Source organism: Xyrauchen texanus, chromosome 21 (assembly GCF_025860055.1).
Source record: "Xyrauchen texanus isolate HMW12.3.18 chromosome 21, RBS_HiC_50CHRs, whole genome shotgun sequence".
Taxonomy (NCBI): domain Eukaryota; kingdom Metazoa; phylum Chordata; class Actinopteri; order Cypriniformes; family Catostomidae; genus Xyrauchen; species Xyrauchen texanus.
In genome coordinates, this window is record NC_068296.1 from 23,484,582 (window position 1) to 23,508,031 (window position 23,450).

General features: G+C 38.3%; 2 protein-coding genes across 17 annotated transcripts in view; one reads left to right on the forward strand and one right to left on the reverse strand.

The window, feature by feature from the left end:
• Positions 1–14,664, reverse strand: part of LOC127661610 (sodium/potassium/calcium exchanger 1-like) — a 30,818-nt gene extending 16,154 nt beyond the window's left edge. For all 6 annotated transcript variants that reach the window (XM_052152382.1, XM_052152385.1, XM_052152383.1 and 3 more), the window contains exons 1-3: positions 14,554–14,664; positions 12,444–13,655; positions 8,692–8,754 (exon numbers count right to left, since the gene is read on the reverse strand). In XM_052152382.1, coding sequence (XP_052008342.1) covers positions 8,692–8,754; positions 12,444–13,493 — 1,113 coding nt within the window. In that variant the 5' untranslated portion in view covers positions 13,494–13,655; positions 14,554–14,664. The remainder of the gene's footprint in view (positions 1–8,691; positions 8,755–12,443; positions 13,656–14,553) is intronic.
• On the forward strand, positions 60–23,334 carry LOC127661613 (integrator complex subunit 14-like). 11 transcript variants are annotated; one of them, XM_052152392.1, is made up of 16 exons: positions 60–119; positions 297–360; positions 446–6,594; positions 6,772–6,835; positions 6,921–8,862; positions 16,390–16,670; positions 16,819–16,926; positions 17,994–18,149; positions 18,396–18,514; positions 18,621–18,763; positions 18,956–19,048; positions 19,158–19,302; positions 19,484–19,617; positions 22,465–22,583; positions 22,696–22,761; positions 22,916–23,334. In XM_052152392.1, the coding sequence occupies exons 6-16, from the start codon at positions 16,449–16,451 to the stop codon at positions 23,168–23,170; spliced, it is 1,560 nt and encodes a 519-aa protein (XP_052008352.1). In that variant the 5' UTR covers positions 60–119; positions 297–360; positions 446–6,594; positions 6,772–6,835; positions 6,921–8,862; positions 16,390–16,448; the 3' UTR covers positions 23,171–23,334. The 11 variants fall into 11 exon arrangements, with proteins under 11 accessions (XP_052008352.1, XP_052008353.1, XP_052008350.1 ...); XM_052152393.1 differs by having other exon boundaries at positions 8,721–8,862; XM_052152390.1 differs by having other exon boundaries at positions 446–6,835.
• Positions 23,335–23,450: the final 116 nt, after the last annotated feature.

The window sequence follows — 23,450 nt, forward strand, 5'->3', positions numbered from 1 at the left end:
CCAATTTAAAGGACAGGCAATATGGAAAGGCAGCCGGGGTCCTTGCAGCACCAGTTAGCCGTTTGGCTAGTAGCCGTGTGGGACTGGGTGTCCTGTGGTGTATTTTGTCTCAATTGAAGGTAAACCTGTATTTTTTCGGTGTACTATTACAAGGGATGTTTTTTATTGTACTGATGCAGTCACCAGTATAGATTTAATAATTTTTGTAGATGAATTGGGGGTATTTGAATCCATTAATGTATCATATGGGTATGAGTTGGTAATTATGGTAATATGGTTATTTTATTATGTTTTAGAACTGTTTTCCTGATGGAATAAATTCAGGACCACCATGTATTTGTCTGGTAGTGCACCTTAAAGGTATGGTTATTCATTTTGAGTTTGTTGTTTGTTTGTTATCTGGATGTGACTGACGCTCATGAAAAATATTCTATTTTTTTTATAGGGTGTTGGATGTTGATTGCTAGTCGCTGTTCTCTTATATTGTTTTTTTGTTTGACGTTTATTTGATTTTATGTGACAATTGTGAAACTGACTGCTCCCTGACTTATTTGTGGTGATTAATTTCCTAGCCAGCTATATGTGTTTTTTTGTTTATTGTTTTTTGTTTAATGTATTGGTTGATTTGTTGCTGGCTAGTGGAATTGTTTATTTATCTATTTTTGTTTTTTTCTTTAAATTATGTATTTAATTTAAACCGCTTTCCATCCTTGATTAAGCTGCAGGGGGTAGTTTCCCATCGTGGTCGGTGGAGAACTGGGAGTACAATTTAATAGAGCCCTTATAGGTCTTTTGGTGTGGCTACTAATTGTGAACATGGATCACATAAGCATGTTTGTAGTGAAGGGCTTATGGGGGTTTGCTGTGGTTTGCACATGATGCAGTGAAGTGTCTCCTGTATAGGTAGCTCAGGTTTTTTTGTATTCCTAGTTGGACAAATTGAGAAATTGCTGCCCCTGCCAGCTGAATTAAGTCATGCCCTGAATAAGTTTATGGTAGTGTTTAATAAAGAATTTTGTACTTTTTTACAATTTGTTGTTGTCTGTGATCGATCTATTTTTTTTGGCCCTAGCGGGTGTCACATTTTGGCGTCGTCGGCAGGATAGAGCTCAATTTGTTGTCTATTGTGTTTTGGGAGCAGTCTAGTTTGAGTTTTTTTTTTTTGTTTTGTTTTTTTTTGTGTTTTAAGGAAGAGAACAGCGGCTAGCTGGACCTGTGCCTCTTTGCATCTCTGCGGGGTCTTCTTCTGTCAGGCCTTCGAAATGGAGGACGAACTACGACGACTTCGGGCTCAAGTGGAGCAGCTTCAGTTGGAGAATCAGAGACTGTCTGTGCCCAGGCCAAGTGGGGATGCTGGGGAGGGACAGGCTAGTGGGAGTGATACGGTATCCTCTCGTAGAGAGCAAGCTGTTTACCTCCCTAGAGAACGTAAATGTCCAAAATGTTCTGGATCCATGGTTGCTGGGGCACTGTCGGTGGAGGAGTGGATAGAAGAGGCACAGAGTTGCATTAGGTTAAGGTATATGTCTGAATTGGATAAGGCTTTATTCCTTTTGGACCACCTAGAAGGGGAGGCTCGAAATGAGATTAAATATTGGCCTCAGGGGGTGAGGGAGAATTCTGAACAAATCTTTGATGTTTTGAAAGATGTTCAAAATCTTATGTCTATTGGCAACAAAAGTTTTTTGATCAAAAACAGAGGGATGGGGAGTCATTATATGAATTTTCACATGCCTTATTGGCTTTAATGGAGAGGGTGGAGCAATGTAAGTCGGGTGCTATACCAAACACAGAGATCGTTATAAGAGATCAATTTTGTGAAAATGTTCGTGATCCTATGCTTCGTAGGGAGCTAAAAAGGCTGGTACGAGGTAGGGAGAGCATGTCACTTCTGGAAGTACGGCAGGAGGCCATTCAGTGGGTAGAAGAGGAACAATCCAGTAGGGAAAAGCAAGTACGCCCTTCCCCTCATACTTGCGAGGCTCAGGTTACACCTAATAGTGAGGTTTTTTGTGTCCAGCCATCTTCAGAGTTGACTGAACTTAAGAATATGGTTCTTAAACAACAAGCACAATTGGATTTATTGGTAAAACACTTGGCCCCTGCTACTAGTAAACCTCCAGTTAAGAATAATCGTTTTAAACGTGCATCTGATGGCCGGCCAATTTGCATTCGATGCAACTTGCCTGGACATATAGCCCGGTATTGTGAAACTGTCCTGGATACTCAGATTACTGGGGGCGTATCCATTAGGGAACCAACTAGGCAGTCGGAAAACTAGTGACTCCCAGCGTGCAGAGCCACACGCTGGGAGGAACTGTAGATGGCTCCAGTGTGGATTCTTTTGTTTATGATCGGTTAGTAGGACCATGCCCAATGTTAAGTGTGAAGATGAGTAATGTTGATGTTTCATGTTTGGTAGACACCGGTTCCATGGTGACTACGGTGACAGAGTTTTTTCAATAAATGTTTTTCTCATTTAAAGAAACAGGATTGTGAGTGGCTTGGCTTAAAAGCTGCTAATGGACTTGACATGCCTTATGTAGGCTACGTCGAACTAGATGTGATTGTTTTGAATCAGTGCATTCCAAAGCGGGGTATTTTGGTTGTCAAGGACCCTGTAAATGTAGCCTTGCAAACCCGTAAGACTGTTACTCCCGGTATTTTAGGGATGAATGTCCTCAGGGAGTGTTATCAGAGACTGTTTCAGCAGTTTGGTACAAGTCTTTTTCAGACCCCATTAGTACAATCTGCTGCTCCTATGGTTAGGCGTGCACTTCGTCAGTGTGAGAAAACAGAGGCGATTACTTTGAATGCTACTGTGGAATTAGTAAAAGTACTAGGTGACAGACCCATTTGTATTTCCGCTGGAACCCTTTCCATGGTGCCTGTTACATGCCCCCAACTTCCTTTGGCAGAGTTTTTGTTAGAGCCTTTGGGCCCTGATGAGGGTACTCTTCCAGAAGGATTGCTTATTTCCCCTGCCCTTTTACATGCAGAGTATGGTATATTATATGCTCCTATTACCAATGTGAGTTGCTTGGATGTTTGGCTTCCTCCTCGGAGAGTGGTGGGTACAGTACAGGTGGCTTCAGTTGCCGTGGAAGCCCCGGCTTCACTGGTATTCTCTGTCAGCCAGATGGCCTCAGAACGTGTGGCTTTTATAGCTACTCAACAAGTCCTGACTGAGAATATTGTAGAAGGTTTGGAATTTCCCTCTTTTGATGGGCTAACTGAGGAGCAAGCCATTCAAGCCAAGTCTCTTCTTTTTAAGTAGTTTGGTCTGTTTTCGAAAGATGAGGGAGATTTAGGGTGTACCGATCTTATTACCCATGAGATTCCGTTACAGGATGAGGTCCCTGTCCGCCAGCCCTACCGCCGTCTTCCGCCATCACAGTATGACTTGGTGAAAACGCATATTAAACAGTTGTTGGATAGTCGGATTGTTAGGGAAAGTAGTAGCCCTTACTCTTCCCCAATTGTAGTGGTGACAAAGAAAGATGACAGCATAAGGTTATGTGTTGACTATAGGCAACTAAATGCTAAAACTCGAAAGGATGCTTACCCCCTCCCTCGAATTGAGGAGTCATTGGATGCATTATCAGGGGCAAGGTGGTTCTCCACTCTTGACCTGGCCAGTGGTTACAACCAGGTGCCAGTAGCAGAGAAAGATAAATTCAAGACGGCTTTTTGTACACCTTTTGGCCTCTTTGAATTTAATCGAATGCCCTTCGGCCTTTGTAATGCACCAGGCACATTTCAACGTTTAATGGAGCGCATGTTCGGAGACCAGCGGTATCATTCTGTGTTGCTTTATCTTGATGACGTAATTGTGTTTTCCTCCTCTGTTGGTCAACATCTGGAGAGGTTGGAAGAGGTGTTCTCCCGACTCCAACAACAAGGGTTAAAAGTTAAGTTATCCAAGTGTAATTTTTTTCAAAAGCAGGTCAAGTACTTAGGACACGTGGTGTCTGCTGAGGGAGTGGCGACTGATCCTGGCAAATTGGAGGCCGTACAGGAGTGGATGCGTCCGGTGCATTTGGCAGAATTACGGTCGTTTCTTGGGTTTGCGGGGTACTACTGTCGTTTGTTAAGGGCTTTGCTTCACTGGCCGCCCCGCTGCATCAATTGGTGAGTAGGCTGAGTGGACCTAAAAGGAAGGGTAAGACGCCTCAGGTCCCATTAGGATCAGTATGGAATGAGACCTGTGAGCATGCCTTTGAGTCTATTAAACATCGTTTGATTATGGCTCCAGTCTTGGCCTATGCTGACTTCACCAAGCCTTTGTGTATTAGAGGTAGATGCCAGCCACAGAGGGCTGGGAGCCGTAGTTTCTCAGGAGCATGATGGTAAACTCAGGCCTATTGCATATGCTAGTCGGGGTTTGAGACCCACTGAAAGAAACATGGATAATTATAGTTCAATGAAGCTTGAACTCTTGGCTGTGAAATGGGCAGTAACAGAGAAGTTTTGAAAGTATCTGCTAGGGAGTAATTTTGTCATATTTACTGACAATAACCCTTTAAGCCATCTTCAGACCGCAAAGTTGGGGGCTGTGGAACAGAGGTGGGCGTCTCAACTGGCCTCGTTTAATTTTACCATCAAGTATCGTCCGGGCCGTAGTAATGGCAATGCCGATGCTTTGTCGAGACAGTATCTGGAGAGGTTTATATCTGGGACAGATGTTCCGCCCGCTTTGGTGGGACAGGTTTCTAAGGGTTCGGGGAAAGAGGTAGAGTGCAATGAGGTTGTAGCACTGGCTGGGCGGTCTGTGGAGGACCTTTCTTTGTTACAAGGACTAGACCCTGTGATTGGTCTGGTGTTGAAGTTGTTTCGGTTAGGTGGTCAGCCTAGATCTGAAGAGAGAGATGCAATGTCAGTAGGAAGTAAGGAGCTGTTACGACACTGGGAACGGTTGGTGGAGAAGGGAGGGGCATTGTACCGGGTTATACGATTACCAGGGGAATGCAAGGATACCTTTCAGGTTGTACTTCCCCAGTGTTTGCAGGAAGAGGTACTTCGAAGTGTGCATGACGGCCATGGTCATCAAGGCATCGATCGTACTCTTCAGCTGGTTCGTAGTCTGTGTTTTTGGCCAGGTATGACAAGGCGAGTGGAGCAGTGGTGTCAACAATGTGAAAGATGTATTCTAAGTAAGGCGGTTCAACCAAAGATTCGGTCTTTTCAGGGTACAATTCAAGCCTCCCGCCCTCATGAGATCCTGGCTATAGATTTCACAATTTTAGAGCCCGCCAGTGATGGTCGTGAAAATATCCTTGTTCTTACAGATGTTTTTTCAAAGTATACTCAGGCTGTGGCTACTAGAGACCAAAGAGCTAGTACCGTGGCCCAGATGTTGGTACAACATTGGTTCCATCGGTTCGGACCTCCAAGTCGAATTCATTCTGATCAAGGGAGAAACTTTGAGAGCATGGTGGTTCAGCAGTTATGTAAAATCTACGGGGTAAAAAAAGGAAGGACCACTCCCTATCACCCCTAGGGAAATGGTCAATGTGAACGATTTAATCGTACCCTTCACGACCTGTTGCGAACGTTGCCACAGGAGCAAAAAAGGTATTGGCCTCGTCATCTCTCACAAGTTACTTATGCTTACAATACCACTGCCCATCATGTTACCGGTATGACTCCTTATTATTTGATGTTTGGGTGTGATCCCAGACTCCCAGTCAATTTTTTGTTGGGAAGGAGCGAAGATGGTAGTTTTAGTCCCACCGAGGATTGGGTGCGAGACCATCAAGAGAGCAATTGCAGGCTAAGGTACAGAAGCGGAACCAACGATATAATGAGAAAGTAAATGATGGTGGTTTAGAAGAGGGGCAGCTTGTGCACTTGAGGAATCATGTAAAGGGGAGAAATAAAATTCAGGATTTTTGGGATCCTTGTCTTTATAGGGTCATTCGAGGTCCCTCTGAAAATGGGGCAGTCTACTCGGTGGCGCCGGTATCGGGAGACAGACCAGTTAGAACCGTACATCGGTCTGAATTAAGGAATGCCATATGTAGACCAAGTATTGAAATGCCTGACCCTCCAATGGTAGTGGATCCTGAGGGCTCCCTCTCTGGTTCGTCGTCTGATGAGGAGACGTCGGGGGCGTCTTGGGTGGTTCTTTTGGAGGGTAGCTCAGACCATATTGTCCAGTCAGATGAGTTGATGCCTTCTCCTTCTTGCTCTAATGATGCCAGGGAATGTAGGGATGTAGGGCCAGTGCAAAATTCTGTTCCTTTGCGACGGTCTGCTAGGGCTTCGGCTGGCCATCATTCCAACCCTAACAGATTGCCACGTCCTCTGGTTGTAGGGCAGCCAAATGTTGGTGAAGAGCAGTAGTATTTTGTTTGTTTGTCCTTGGGGCAATGACCAAAATTGTAGGGGGTGTATTGTAGCAAGGTAAGCAGGAGAAGGGGAGGGAGATTGTGAAGCAACTACCAATCCCATTACAGATTGCTGATAGGGTGGCCCAATTTAAAGGACAGGCAATATGGAAAGGCAGCCGGGGTCCTTGCAGCACCAGTTAGCTGTTTGGCTAGTAGCCGTGTGGGACTGGGTGTCCTGTGGTGTATTTTGTCTCAATTGAAGGTAAACCTGTATTTTTTCGGTGTACTATTACAAGGGATGTTTTTTATTGTACTGATGCAGTCACCAGTATAGATTTAATAATTTTTGTAGATGAATTGGGGGTATTTGAATCCATTAATGTATCATATGGGTATGAGTTGGTAATTATGGTATTATGGTTATTTTATTATGTTTTAGAACTGTTTTCCTGATGGAATAAATTCAGGACCACCATGTATTTGTCTGGTAGTGCACCTTAAAGGTATGGTTATTCATTTTGAGTTTGTTGTTTGTTTGTTATCTGGATGTGACTGACGCTCATGAAAAATATTCTATTTTTTTTATAGGGTGTTGGATGTTGATTGCTAGTCGCTGTTCTCTTATATTGTTTTTTTGTTTGACGTTTATTTGATTTTATGTGACAATTGTGAAACTGACTGCTCCCTGACTTATTTGTGGTGATTAATTTCCTAGCCAGCTATATGTGTTTTTTTGTTTATTGTTTTTTGTTTAATGTATTGGTTGATTTGTTGCTGGCTAGTGGAATTGTTTATTTATCTATTTTTGTTTTTTTTCTTTAAATTATGTATTTAATTTAAACCGCTTTCCATCCTTGATTAAGCTGCAGGGGGTAGTTTCCCATCGTGGTCGGTGGAGAACTGGGAGTACAATTTAATTTTGGTGTGGCTACTAATTGTGAACGTGGATCACATAAGCATGTTTGTAGTGAAGGGCTTATGGGGGTTTGCTGTGGTTTGCACATGATGCAGTGAAGTGTCTCCTGTATAGGTAGCTCAGGTTTTTTTGTATTCCTAGTTGGACAAATTGAGAAATTGCTGCCCTGCCAGCTGAATTAAGTCATGCCCTGAATAATTTTATGGTAGTGTTTAATAAAGAATTTTGTACTTTTTTACAATTTGTTGTTGTCTGTGATCGATCTATTTTTTTTGGCCCTAGCGGGTGTCACAATATGTTTATATAATAACTGACACAGAATAAGTTATAATCTTCATTATTTAAGCTGTGTTAGTGTATGACCTAAATTTGAGTCCATACAATTACAACTATTAAGTTGAAACAACAACATTTAAATGGCAAATCTGAGTTAAAGGGATAGTTCACCCCAAAATTACAATTCTCTCATCATTTACTCACATTGATGCCATTCCAGATGTGAATGACTTTCTTTTTCTGCAGAACACAAATTAAATTTTTTAGAAGAATATCTCAGCTCTGTTCTTTCTTACAATGCAAATGAATGGGTACCAACATTTTGAAGGTCTAAAAAGCATATAAAGGAAGCGAAAATGTAATCCAAAGGACTCCAGTGGTATGCATGTCTTCAGAAGTGATATGATTAATGAGTGTGTGAAACAGATCAATATTTAAGTCCTTCTTTATAATCAATACCCACTTTCCCTTTCACTTTTTGTTTTGTTTTTGGCAGTCTGCATACTTCATGCATATTGCCACCATCTGGGCAGGGAGGATAATTTAAAGTAACAATGTACTTAAATATTGATTTGTGTCTCACCCGCACCTATTACATTGCTTTCGAAAATATGGATTTAACCACTGTAGTCTTGCGGATTAATTTTACACTGCCTTTATGTGCTTTTTGGATCTTCAACGTTTTGGCCACCATACGCATTGTATGGACCTACAGAGCTGAGATATTTTTTTTTAATCTTCATTTGTGTTCAGCAGAAAAAGAAAGTCATAGACAATATTAATTTCTCTATTTCATCCCTTTAAATCTACTTTCATCTAGTTACCTTAACTTTAATAGTTAAAATCATTCTATATGAACACCAAGTTAAGTGAACTTAATTACTCAAGTTTTGGAGATGGCATTACTCAATTAAATTAAGGGAATGAGTTAACTTGTTCGGGTTTTCAATGTACCATATTCTGTATGATACTGTAAATATAAGAAATCAGGGTGCCTTATTGCAAGTGCTGATCTCTCTAAAAATATACAGAGATAACTTCATGGACAAGTATGCCATTTCTACATTAGATTGATTTCCCTGAAATATGTAAAAGTGTGGGTCTCTAGTGCTATTAAAACTTTGTTCTGTTTGTTTGAGAAGCTTTTCATTGAATGGTTTATATTACCTTTAATTGATTGTTGTTTTCTGGTTCAGGTGGCCTGTTGTCTTCACCTGAGGTCCCATTGTCCTGTGTGCAACAACAATTTGAAACATTAAAGAGTCACCGATTTGACCTTTGATTTTCTTTGATGAAGCCTTTTCTGCCTGACTTTCACCTCTTCTTTTACTGTTAAAGGTGAGATTAAATGTTACTACACTGCAGCAAATTTGATAAAACCTACTGTATATTCATGTCCTCATAGAGTGAAATGGGACCATTATGAGTGAAACTCATAAACTGGTGGTATAAACCATGCATGTGTAAATGTCCTGCTCCAGTCAGTTGCTAAAGCGCATCTTGAGGCCAGGGGAATGAGGTTTACACATACCGCACAGCGATCACGACCAGCTGGCTCCTGTTACACTCACCCCCCTAAACCTTGCTCCTATCCGGGTCATGGCACCACTTTAACCGGTCCTACTCGACCTGCTCTGAGTGGGATTCGAACCGCCGTCGGCTGGCATGGAGGGACTTGCTTATAAGGAGGCTAAAAGCTACGGCCTTAAGCATCTGTCGCTAATGCGCCTCTTGAGGCCAGGAAAATGAGGTTTACAAATATTGCACTGTTATCACATACCAGCTGGCTCCCTGTTGGTCAAGGTGGACCCTGTAAACTCTATCTCAGGTCTTCTATGCATGAGCAACTTAATTACTTTCACACTTTCACATTCTTCTTCTTTTGTTTTTAGCAATTCGCATGCTTCTTGCATATTGGGTAAGGAGGAGAATTTATAGTAGAAAAAAAGAAATTATTTCTCACCCACACCTATCATATCACTTCTGAATATATGGCTTTATCCACTGGAGTCTTATGAATTACTTTTATGCTGCCTTTATGTGCTATTTGGAGCTTCAAACATTTGGTACCCATTCACTTCTTTTTAAGGACCTACAGAGCTGAAATATATTTGTGTTCAGCAGAAAAATAAGGTATACAAATCTGTCTATGCATTTCTGTGGAGGAATATGTTTATATAATAACTGACACAGAATAAGTTATAATCTTCATTATTTAAGCTGTGTTAGTGTATGACCTAAATTTGAGTCCATACAATTTAAACTATTAAGTGGAAACAACAACATTTAAATGGCAAATCTGAGTTAAAGGGATAGTTCACCCCAAAATTACAATTCTCTCATCATTTACTCACATTGATGCCATTCCAGATGTGAATGACTTTCTTTTTCTGCAGAGTACAAATGAATTTTTAGAAGAATATCTCAGCTCTGTTCTTTCTTACAATGCAAATGCATGGGTACCAACATTTTGAAGGTCTAAAAAGCATATAAAGGAAGTGTAAAAGTAATCCAAAGGACTCCAGTGGTATACATGTCTGCAGAAGTGATATGATTAATGAGCGTGTGAATCAGATCAATATTTAAGTCCTTCTTTATAATCAATCCCCTCTTTCACTTTCATGTCCTTCTTTTATTTTTGTCAATTTACATGCTTTGTGCATATTGCCACCAACTGAGCAGGTAGGATAATTTAAAGTAAAAATGTATTTGTGTCTCACCCACACCTATTATATCGCTTTTGAAGATATGGAGTTAACCACTGGAGTCTTACGGATTAATTTTACCCTGCCTTTATGACATTCAAAGTTCTGGTCATCATATGCATATTTAAGAAAATCTTAATTAAAGCAGAAAAAGAAAGTCATAGACAATATTAATTTGTCTATTTCATCCCTTTAAATCTACTTTCATCTAGTTACCTTAACTTAAATTTTTAAAAGTGAACTTAATTACTCAAGTTTTGGAGACGGCATTACTCAATTAAATTGAGGGAATGAGTGAATTATTAGGATTTTCCATGTACCATAATCTGCATAGATTATGTAATTATAAGAAATCAGAGCACCTTGAGCAAAACGTCACCAAATCTAAACAAATATTCAACAAATCTTCCTATTTTTCTGACATGAAGTAAAAATAGTTTGCTACAAAAAATGACAAATCGGATAACTACGCACTTTTTCAAAAGGATGCAGCCAATAAGCAATCTTCATGGTCTGTAGTAGGTGCATGTGATATCTACATTATTCGGAATCAGAACCCATGCAGTGGAGTAACATCACATCTTGACATATGGATAGTTATGACTTTTTCAGTAAATATATTTGCAGCAAATCCAAATAGAACTTTGTGCCACTGAATTCTTCATAATTTTAAAAAATTACAGTAGACTTATTTATTCAAAATTGATGAAATACTATAATGTAAGAAGTTGTGGCATTTTCATAAATGAGTATCCAAATATATCAAATATATCACATACTTTATCCTGTCTCTATTATTAGGGCTGCACTTGTTAATCATCTGTGATAGATTCAATCCAGTGGGTTTAGTTTGACTGAGATCTAGGTTCTCTGGGTCTAATAAGCCTTCTTACACAATATAAGCTCCAATCACACTTATGAGATTTAAACACATATAGAGTACTGTACAGTTTGTACAGTACATCACAGTACACCCTCAAAGAATTAAGAGAGCGTCTTTGGTTAAGAGTCCCTAAAAGACATCATCTTGCAAGCCCAGGAGAAAAAAAAGGGGCTATAACAGAGACCACTTGACAACAATACGAATTGGAAGGGAATTTCATTTCTCAAGGTTTTTACTAATTCATCATCAAAAAGTGTGTTCTGCAATCTGCGGATGCACAACATTCTATTGTTGTTTATATTTAGTGTGTCCTCTGTATATGAACCATATCTATCAATATCAATCTATCTATCTATCTATCTATCTATTTGTTAGTTACAAGGTGAGATTGTTACAGTAATCTCTAGTTGCACATTCCATATTATTATTATTATTATTATTATTATTATTATTTATATAATGTGCACTTGTTGGTGTAACCGTTTCATTGGATGAGAAGCGTTTATAACAATCCACAGGCTCTGTTTGTCAATGCAGCTTAAAGCCTTCCACACAGGTGAGCGTAAATATGTTATGGCAGATTATTGCAAGTGCAGATCTCTCTAAACCTCCCTCTCACCAGAGCATCTAAGTTTAGGTACATGAAGAAAAGAACTTGTGAAAATGACCATACAATTTTAATGATGGCATAGTGTCATTACTACAGATGGAGATGTAAAATGTAAGCCACACGCACCTGCTCCAAATACCTTGTCTATTACAGGACAACTCATTACCAATGTCTGGCCCCAGCAGACACAAGAGATTCTTTTTATTTCTGTGTATCAAAGGAAAATGCAAACACATGCGTATCTGCTTGATGAATAAACATAAGTGACTCGCATTCACATTCGCCTGAGTGGGATGCTATTAAAGCTCTGTTATCACATCTATGAGCAGATATTATAGCAGAATAACTGCTGCTCCACACTATATGGTTTACCACAGCAGATATCATCAAAATCTATCAAATATAATCCAAACCAAGACTTGAGTTCACAGATCATATCAAGTTGTGTCAATTTCATGTTCTGGGCCTGCATATCTTTGTTGCTGTGTTCAAGTATTATTTTTGTGTTCCTGAAGCTAAATTGGTAGAGTATGGCATTTAAAATGCCAAGATTGTGGGTTGGATTCTCAGGGAGCACATGTGCTTTTAAAATGTCTCTTTGGATAGAAGTGTCTGCTAAATCAAATGCAAATGAAAAGATATCTATCTAGTGAATTTATATGACAAGTTCATTTGAGACTCTCTAATATTATACATTAAAGTCAAAAGAAATGGAACGTACCTTCTCAGGTTCTTCCACAGCGATGACTTTGACGATGCTCTTATGTTTCCTGAGTTGTGTCTTAAAGGCTTTTTCAATCTGAACATTGAATTTCATGAACACCACATAGAGAGCATAACCACACACCAGCATCATACTTTCCCACCACATAATGGTGTTGTCCAAGAAGAAGATGATGAGCATTATGAGATCAAGGATGTAGAAGGAAACATCTCGAAAGAGAGGCCACCAGGTGAGGTGAAGCATCTCCCGAGAGAACAGAGCACACATTCCAATCACAAACAGGATATTAAAGACAGCCGAGCCAACAATGGTTCCAATACCCACATTGCTATGGGAGATGAAGACTCCAATCAAGGAAGTAAATAGTTCAGGAGCAGAGCCTCCAGCAGCCATGAAAGTCGCCCCAGCCACATCATCCGAGATCTCCAATTTGGCAGTGATAACCCCCAACGTAGGTACAAAGAACTCATCACAGACAATGGCCAAAGAAACAAACATGTATATCATTCCAAAAATGTGAAGAGAAACCCAGCCTTTGCGTCTATCCTCAATGGAGAAGATGTCCTCCGGATACTCGCCCTTCATGTAAGGAGCCTCTCCGGGTCTGGAGGTTGTAGTGTTGGGCACAAGAGACGTAGTATCAGTTGCTGGAGTGGGAACTGGGGTGGGTTTTGGAAGGTCTGGTTCCACATAAATGCAATGGATGATTTTCCTATTTGTGGTTGTTGAAGGTGGCTCTGTTGTTGTAGGTATAGTTGTAGGGGCTGCAGTTGTAGATGTTTCAAACAGCTGAACCCCATCTGTGAGGTTGGATTGCTTTGGCTCAACAGCAGTGGTCCAATTAGTTGTAACCTCTGTCTCAGTCAACAGTCTTGTTTCCATAATATATCCAGAGCCATCATCATGGTCCCCTGATATCTGTGGCTCTGGCCAGGGTTCTGGTAGTCTGGCTCTAATAGTCAGTTGATATAAAGAACAAAGGAAAACCCCAGAGAGAAGAAATATAATCCGGCTCAGATGAAGTCTCTTTCTCCGAGTCAGGAACATTTTTCAACAACGTTTCCTAAAGGGCACCAAATTGCTTTTTTGGGCAATAACACCCAGAGCGTCCAAAATTTCCCCCCAGAAGACGCTGGGGAATGCAGGACTCTCTCCCAGAGTGTTTCATCTCATTTTCTCTGTTGTGCAGGTTTTCTCTCATAGATCTTACTGTAGAAAAAAATTTTTTAATGTAATGCAAACATTTTATAGACAACACTGAATATAGGATCAATAGATTCCAATATCCATAAGACTCCTCAAAGTTATTCCAAAACTTGGTCTTCATCATACGAAGATGTTGCACTGAACAGTAATATTATATTGTAAATGAACTACTCCATCATTCTGTCACTTTGAACCAGACAGATGTTTTAAATTGCACTGTATTGAGAAGGAAAGTCTCCACTTTCTAATGATATAATTATTATGTTTCAACTCCAAACATTGTTGAGATATAATCATTTAAATGCTTTCTTTTTTTACTTTAGTGCATTCAACTCAAAATGTGTTTCTGGGTCAATGTGGATCAAGATTATGGATCAGGTCACATATAATAGCATTTCATACAAATTTGAACTTTTTTAAAATCATATTGAAAATACATGCACTAGTGTAATCATTCAACTTAATGAATATATCTGATGAAGAAAAACATAGCTTGCACATATCTGTGATATGTCTATACTTGTTCTAAAACTTTTGGAAACCCTTTGTGTATAATAAGAATAAAAATGTGTCATTACTTGAATCTTCACAAAATAAGTACAGATTAAGTATAAACACAGTACTCCTATAACCTTCTAGGAATGTTAATTTTAGGTTTATTTCTCATTACCAAAATCTAACCTTCCCAGAACGTTCTTAGAAACCAATAATTGTTGGTTGTATATGCAAGTAACACCAACACCAAATATGACCAACTCTTTGGTAGCAATGTTTTATCGCTACTGGGCTATAAAAATCACAATGTAATGAAGTGAACCATATTTCCTAAGAAATGTAGCCTACAGAATTTCCTCTGTTGGCTCAAATGCCAACTAATGTTACATAAATTGAGGAAACCTACCAGTTGAAAGGCGCTGCGTGCGGCGGTGCGTCTCACTCACAGCTGGGCTGCAGGGAAAGTCACGGCTGCTGTGAGCGCTGTTCAGGTCAATCAGGACGCACCGCAGGACAGCTCTTCAGCGTGGATCAGCACAATACCTAATACCTGAAGTCTTTTAATAAGAGGATTACATGAACTCCCTCCACACACTCTCATTATATCTTGAAGCATTTTATCTCAATTATTTTGCTCATTTACGTTTCTTGAAGAACTGTGGAAAATGAATGCACATGTAATTTTACCATTTTAAAATTCGAGTTAAAGCCTAAAATCTATGTAACTCTTGAATTCTATTGAATTCTACGTTTTTGTCGGTAGGCTTTTCCTTTAACTTTGAAGTTTTTTGACAATATTGGGACAAAGATCTCTTCTAAACACACACAAATAAACAAACAAAAACAAGTGACGGAAATGAAAAAAAATAATAATAATGAGGTGCCAGTAATAAAAATTAATAAAGACGCCTGCATTTTCTAAAACACAAATTTAAAATCTCACCATTTACACATATTGTGTACTAATTGCCATAATAGGTCACATTTTTCTGCAAAAAACAAATTATTAATAAATAATATTGTATATGTTTACAATCTTATGATGAACAGAATTTTTTTTAAAACTTTTTTTGTTGTTGTCCTAACTTTGGTTCAGTTCACTCTCTATCCTTCCAAAAAAAATACGTATTTTATTCCACTAGATGGCAGCAATTACTGGAAAAATACATCACATAGAACTAATGTCAATCTGAAATGGAGGTGGCGCTCTAACGCCTTTCAGCCCTCACAGATTTGATCGTCCATAGATATTAAGTCTAATTTTCAGTTCATACACCACCACCATTGTTTCATTGGATATCTCGTCCTCTCAGTGGACTAAAAGATCAGTCTATATGTCATTAGAACATTGAGATCCTCCCATTTGCGATATATAACATTCTATCATCAATAGTTAACAAGAGTTAACGATAACATATTACCGTATCTGGGCATCTAAGATATAACATTGGATTATTTACACATGCAAGATCCCAATAAAAAAAAAAAATGGCTCATTTTGTAGAAAACTAAAGTAAAAACAGATATAATGTTTGTGGCTACTTGGGGCTTACAGCAGCAGTGTTTGTATTTGATGTCTTACAGAAATCATATTTCTTTTAAAATCTGTGGTATTAGGGCAACAAAATAAACAGTCTCATTACTGAGAATGCGAGCTTTCATTAGATATATTGGGGGGGGGGGGGAGTACTGATGCTGACTCTCAAAATGTTCAATTCCGTTTTCAAGAAGATTTATGACATTGCCAAAGCATAGGTACAACTATATATACACATGTATACACGATAATAAGAAATATCTCAAATAAGCAAAGAATAAAATAATCTCTCTTAATTTCCCCCTAGTCTAGTAGGAACGAGTCAGTATCTTCGGTTTCCAGACGGTCCGCTTATCACACTGCACACTTAATAAATAAGAAGGATTTGGTTTTCAACATTGGGTAAAACGTTTAATTTAAACCGTCTAGACACTGGTTATTCAGGTCAACTGGATTTTATTGAAAATATCAAGGATCTATATTTTTTAACTCATTTCTGTACAAGCATTTTGACGTGCTTGTCATGTTTACAGTGTGAACAATTGCCAACGTAACACTGATTATTTACTTTGCTTTGTAATACAAGCAGATAATTGAATGGATGTTTGTGTAATAATATCAAGATCGGGAAAATATCCTGATTTGGTTTTCAAATAACCATAACTTGCCTGCTTTATAACGCATGCGTCTGTTTTGTTTTGACAGATATCTCGGGCGATTGTCCGTAGCTGTTTATCAAAGCGTGTTAAGCAGAGCTTGCAATCATGCCCACGGTGGTTCTTATGGACTCCTCGCTGTCCATGACGCGACCCGTGTCAGTGGAGGGCAACGAAGAGTTTCAGAGGAAGAATCTGGCAGTTCATGGACTGACCATGCTGTTTGAACACATGGCAACAAATTACAGACTGGAGTTCACTACACTTGTCGCCTTCTCCTCCCTCTGGGAGCTTCTGGTGCCATTCACCAGAGACTACAATACTCTACAGGTCAAAACCAGGCCAAATTGTCACATAGTCCGCAGTCCCATAAAACCAGTGCCAACATGGCCAGTACAGTGTGAATAAGCATGATATATTTTGTTTCTGAAAGTTGATGGGGATTATGTAATGTTCTCTCTCACTCTATTTTTTGCAGGAGGCCTTGAATAACCTTGAAGACTATGATAAAACCTGTCTGGATTCAGCACTGCAAGGTGTTAGTAACATAGTACAGCAGGAGTGGGGAACGTCCTGCCCCTGCCAGGTAACATATACAATACAATATGGATTTATTAATCCCTTTAGGCAATTCTTAGGCACACATAATGGAGCAGGCAAAAACAGGTGAAGGTGTAGACTTGATTAGATATGGAGGACTGTTGCATGGGAATAACAATATATATTATAGGAATACAATATTCTATGAAAATACAGTGTTATTTACAATAAAATATATTATGAATTATACAGTAATGTAAGTGGAACAACAACTGGCACAATTCTTAAACGTGAAAAAATATTGGCTTCTTGAAAAATTACAGCATTATGTACAATTAAATATATATTACAGAATGTGTAGTACAATGTACTATATACAATAATGGAAGTTGAATAAGATATGCAGTACATCTACTGTAACATTATAGTGAGAGAGAGAAAGAGAGAGCTGAATTTTTTTCTCTGATGGCATTTACAGTATATCAGTGTTCAAGGGATAGTACACCCAAAAATAAAAAAAAGATTTCATGAACTCACCACTATGCCATCCCAGATGTGTATGACATTCTTCTGCTGATTTTTCAAAAAAATCTATGCTCTGTTGGTCCTTTCAATACAAGTGAATGGTGACCAGACATTTGAATCTCCAAAAATCACAAAAAGGCAGCATAAAAGTAATCCATAAGACTCTAGTGGTCAAATCCATGTCTTTAGAAGTGATATGAAAGGTGTGGGTGATGAATAATATTATTATTATTATTTTATTTTTTTTACAAAAAATCTCATCCTGAAAGTAAAAGTGGAAATTTATAGTAAAAAAGGATTTAAATATTGATCTGTTTCTCACCCAAACGATTGCATCACTTCAGAAGACAGATTTCACCACTGGAGTCTTATGGAGGATTTTTATGCTGCCTTTATGTGATTGTTAGAGCTTCAAAGTTCTGGTCACCATTCACTTGTATTATATGGACCTACAGAGCTGAGATATTCTTCTAAAAATCTAAAGAGAAAGTCATACACATCTTGGTTGGTATGAGGGTGAGTATATGATGAGAGAATTACAATTTTTGGGTGAACTATCCTTTAATAGTGTGTTATGGTGGCCTGTAGGTGGTGCTGGTTACTGATGGTGCTCTGGGTTTTGGCCGTGGTTCTTTGCGTCACTCATTACAAACAATGAAGCAACGTGTGGAGGATAAGAAATTCCCACTGCCTTTCCCATTCCCTTCCAAACTCTATGTCATGTGCATTGCCAATGCAGAGGAGGTACCTCAATCTGTTTTCATCTTGTCTTTTTTTCATGTTTTAATGTGTGATTTAAAATGATGAGCCATCTGACATAATATATTTATTAAGGAAACTAACTAGATTGTAATCAATGTATAGTGTCGTTACATTGAACATACCAAAGTCATACAGGCATCTTACAGTATATTGTTCATAATGGTATAAATGACTTTTTCCCTTTATGTACTGTGATCTGTGTTTTGGTGTTTTTTATGTCCCCACAAGCTTCAAGCTACTGATGGTATGGATAACTTGGAGCAGCTGGTTAGTTTAAATGGTGGAAAGGGTCAGATATACACTGTGGAGGGACCCCTCTGTCTTAAAAATGTCCAATCTATGTTTGGGTGAGTGATGTTTCTTTCAGTATAAACTGCCTTAAATACTCTCATGTATTTGATTAACAGATTATAAAGAGTGATCAACAGGATCGCTGCTCTTGTGTCTTGGCAGTAAGCTGATTGACCAGGCCTACTCTCCCTTCCATGCGGTGCTGCGCTGTGGGAACATGGCCTCTGATGTGCAGGTCTTTCCCAGGCCAGAACCTGTTCAAATAGATGAGGAGGTGGATCCCCTGCCCAAAACGGTGCAAACAGGTACTACCACAGAATTGTTTTTCTGAAATAATCATGCTCTATTAAATATGAAAATACCTTGCATCAAGGTGTGCACTGAAACATTGTTTCATAAAGCTAAGCAGCATCTGTATGTATTTTAGTTAATTGTACAAGTTTCCATTGTAAACATGCATCCAAAGCTTGTGGTCATTGTTCTATTTTGTGTAACAGACCTTGAGATTGTAGGTTTTATTGAGATTGGAGACATCTCCAGCCCTCCTGTTTTATCCAGACACTTGGTCCTGCCCATTTCTGTGACTAAAGGTAAGTGTTTTGCCCCATATTTGTTCCTAAGTAACCCCCCCCCACCCCACACACACACACATTTTTTATGTTTAATATTCACACACAGGCATGTCCTTTTGATTGACAGAGGGGGATGAGATGGGTACAGGGGCCACTGATGAAACTGAGGAAGAGCCCTCTACAAATCAGATGGCTGGCAAGAGTCCAAATTTCTGCGTTCTTCTACATGGTAGCCTAAAAGTGGAGGGCATGGTGGCACTTGTACAACTACAGTAAGAATGCATAGGGAAATATTTCTCACCCTTTCATAAGCATTGTAGTATGGTTTCAAAATGTCTATAATGCATAACCTTTACTGCTTTTAGTGATATTGTATTCTACTAGGTCCGATTTGACAAGAAGAATGATATAAGTACTCTTAAAAGAAAGGTTTCTCTGCCTCTGATTCATCAGGTCAGAGTGGTTTGGAATGCTTTATTCCCAGGCAGACAGTAAAAAGAAGTCCAATCTGATGATGTCACTCTTTGAGCTAGGCTTAGACCCTCTGCCCTGGTTGGGCAGAATGTCTCAGCTTGGTCCTGCCTCAGGTAGGTTTTCACTTAGTATTGTTACACTGTATATCTCACTGCCACACATGCAAATCAAAATTAAAAAGTAAACGATTTAAGGAATAGTTCAATCAAAAATGAAAAAAATCTGTCATCTGTGTTGTTTCAAACCCATATGACATACATTCTTATGCAGAACACAGAAGGAGATGGTTTAATTAATAATGTTTTTTATTTTTTAAATTGCCGCTAAAAAAACTTCTCGTATGAACACTCGATTCACCGTGAACAGGCTGCTTTTATATTGCTCCTGAACGTGCAACAGACATCAAGAATTTCACTGAAACTTAAATTTCTGATGAAATTTACCCAAAACTATTATATGGCTTCAGAAGTCTTTGAATATGACTACATTAAATGGATAGTTCACCCAAAAAGGAAAATTGCATTGTATGCAGATGAAACGTCACTACCTGCAGTGTTACAGGAGATAGATCTGCATGGATCTTTGTCTGTATGTAAAAAAGTTTTAAGATTTTAAGTGGAATTGAACAGAAATAAGGTACTTGGGATTGATAATTTAGATACATAAGTGTAATTATGGCATATTAGAAAATACAAGAAGACAAGATTTGAAAAGGTAGAAAGTATTATCATTGTCTTTATTTGAGAAAATGAATACAATTAAAATGAATGTTCTCCCAAGATTCTTATTTTTGTTTCAAAATGTACCATATATATATATATATATTTTTTTTTTTTTTTTTTTGTTTTTAACAGTTTAAAAAAAATGCCATATTCTCTTTAGAAAGTAATGGTGGATAGGTGATGGCCAATTTGGTGAATTACTATTATGCATCACAGATTAAAGCCAATCTTGGATGCATAATGTTAACAATTCAAAGTGGAAGTTTATGGAGACTGGGTCAGTTGATGCAATTAGTATGTTGATATTTAATGGGGGGGGATTGGGTAATGTATTTTACTGTGAAGGTGAAATGATGGAGAAGAATTTGTAAATTAATGAATATTATAGATCAAGAGATGGTTTGCTTAAGATAAATAGCTCAGGATCCAGACTTTGCACCAAATTACTTAGATGATGTTTTTAAGGTTTGGGCTTGTAAAGGACTTGTAAGATTTTTGTCAAATCTATGATGAAAAGGGAATACAGACATTTGAAGACATAGTACAAAAATATGCATTATCTAGAATACTATTTTATAGATACCTACAAATAAAAGGTTATTTGAAAGATGAAATCAAAATGAAAAAGTTATACGATATTCACCCCTTTTTGCAGTACATGATTAAAGCAAGTAAAACTAAAAAAATAGAAAAAGTAATTGGACAAATATATAAAATATTTCAAGATATTAATGATGAGAATTACATCGAATTAAAGTAAAATGGGAAATTTGAATTGGATTAAAAAAAAATAGCATATGGGGACTGGAAACAAAGTTTTAAAGAAGTATTTATATCTATGCAATCTACATACTTGGCAAGAACATGCTTGGAAAATGAACATGAGATATTTATAACACCAGAAATATCATCTAAATATAACCAGTTATTCTCAGGATTTTGGAGAGGGTGTGGTGAGCTCAAGGCTCATCATACACATATTTTTTAATCTTGCAAAAAAAAAAATAATTCTTGTCATTCAGACAATATAACAAACATTAAGAAATCAAACATAATAAAAGTTTAAAATATAGTTTAAGTGTATGTCCTAAAGTTCTTAATAGAGATGAGTTATATTTATTTTGAATATTGAGAATTACATCACTAAATCAATAACATGACCTTGGAGAAGACAAGAATCCCATCTTAAAATATAGGCTGTAGTTGGGTTTTAAATTTAATTCAATGGAGATGATAACATAATTTATGTGGACATTTAGGTGCATCCCTGAAAAGTGCAATAAATATAAAAGAACAGAAGGTGGTAATTCGTTGGCTCCCGCTTCCTCATTTCTGGAGAGTCAAGAACGTGTTACAGTAGTCCACAAGCTTCATTGGTTTTGCTTTCATTTGAACATGCCAGCGCGCTTGCGTCACACAACGTGGAAGCCCTTTGGAGAGCAATTTTAAGTAAACTATTATAGTGAAAAGGACTTAAATATTGATCTATTTCTCACCCAAAGTGATCGTTTTGCTTAAAAGACATTCTTTAAACCACTGTAGTCTTATGGATTACTTATGATTGTGGTTTTTGGAGCTTCAAAGGGGTCATCATCCACTTGAATTGTATGCATGTACAGTTCTGAGATATTCCTCTAAAAAATGTGTGTTCAGCTGAAGAATGAAAGTCATACACATTTGGGATGGCATGAGGATGAGTAATATGAGGAGAGAATTTTCATTTTGGGCAAAATATTCCTTTAATGATACATTTGGGTTCTTTTATTAAGCTTAAAATGAGGCAATATTCACTACCATTGTATTGAAAAGACGGGCCAAGGTGTTGTCATTAAAACATATTTCGTGTTCCACATAAGAAAGTTAAATGGAACAATATTAGGTTGAGTAAATTATGACAACTTTTTATTTTTGGGTGAACTATTCTTTAAATTATTATATTATGATCTTATGCAGTATTGTATTACACTGAAATAAAAGAGATCAACCTGGATGATTCACTGTGTTGTTAGGAAACCTATAGGTAAATACTTCAGGATAAAGGATAACTGTTGCGCCACACATTTGCATCATTCATTTTTTTTTTTCCTCTCACTGTTTGGTCCCTTCTGAGAGTAGAGGACTTCTCAGACTACATGCCCATAATAAAAAAACATGTGCTCGTTGTTTTGCATAAAATTTTGCTTACTGGCCGACAGTAATTATCTATTCACTATTACTCTTTGTTTGGTTGACCTGTAGATGCAACTGAAAATCCCTATGGTGAAGATGACAGTAAAAGTCCTTTCCCCATACAGCCAAAACATAAGAGAAGCTATGCTCAGAATGTTACGGTCTGGATTAAAGCCAGTGGATTGCAGGTATTGACCTGAACATTACACCATATCGGACTAAAGAATAATGGTGATTAAGTGATTTGTTAAATGGCTGATTATACATCAACATAATTCAAGTTTGTATAATCATGCTCAGACAGATGTACAGAAAATCCTCCGTAATGCAAGGAAGCTGCCAGAAAAAACACAAACCTTCTATAAGGTGAGTAATCAACATTTAAATGTTTTGTGGATGTGTGGAATTTCTGCGGCACTAGCATCGCCCAACATAATAGCAAAAATAACTGTTTTCAAGCAGGTTTCTCTAACCCTCCTTTATCCATTGGTTGTGGCATTTTGTATTTTCATAACTGAAGGAATTGAATCGTCTTCGGAAGGCTGCTCTTGCCTTTGGTTTCTGGGAGCTTCTGAAGAGTGTTGCTGAACTGCTGGATAGGGAGTGCACTCTGCTGCCTGACTCCGCCCACCCTGACGCTGCCTTTCAGCTCTCACACGCTGCACAGCAACTTAAACTGGCCAGTAGTGGAGACTCCAAGTATGCAGCCTTTGAACACAACATTACCCCCATGCTCACTGACTTCTCTGGGGGCGGTGGAGCTGAGAGAATGTAGGGGATCAGTGTAAAATTTTCCATGGATAACTATTTGATCTGCTAAAGACGGCTGGACCTCTAAGAGTCTCTCAGTGCTTTTAAAGATTTCTCTATAGGAAATGATTCCTTCATTTTCAATTTTAGTAATGTCACCCCTCAGCAAAACCAAGGATTAAGAGGAAACGTTTGGGTTGCTCTTTTGGTGATAGAGATGGGAACAATAAACTTTGTGACTTGAAGCACTCCATTCAAGGAAAGAAAGACCATTATTTTTGAGTAAATAGCATTTTCTCACATTG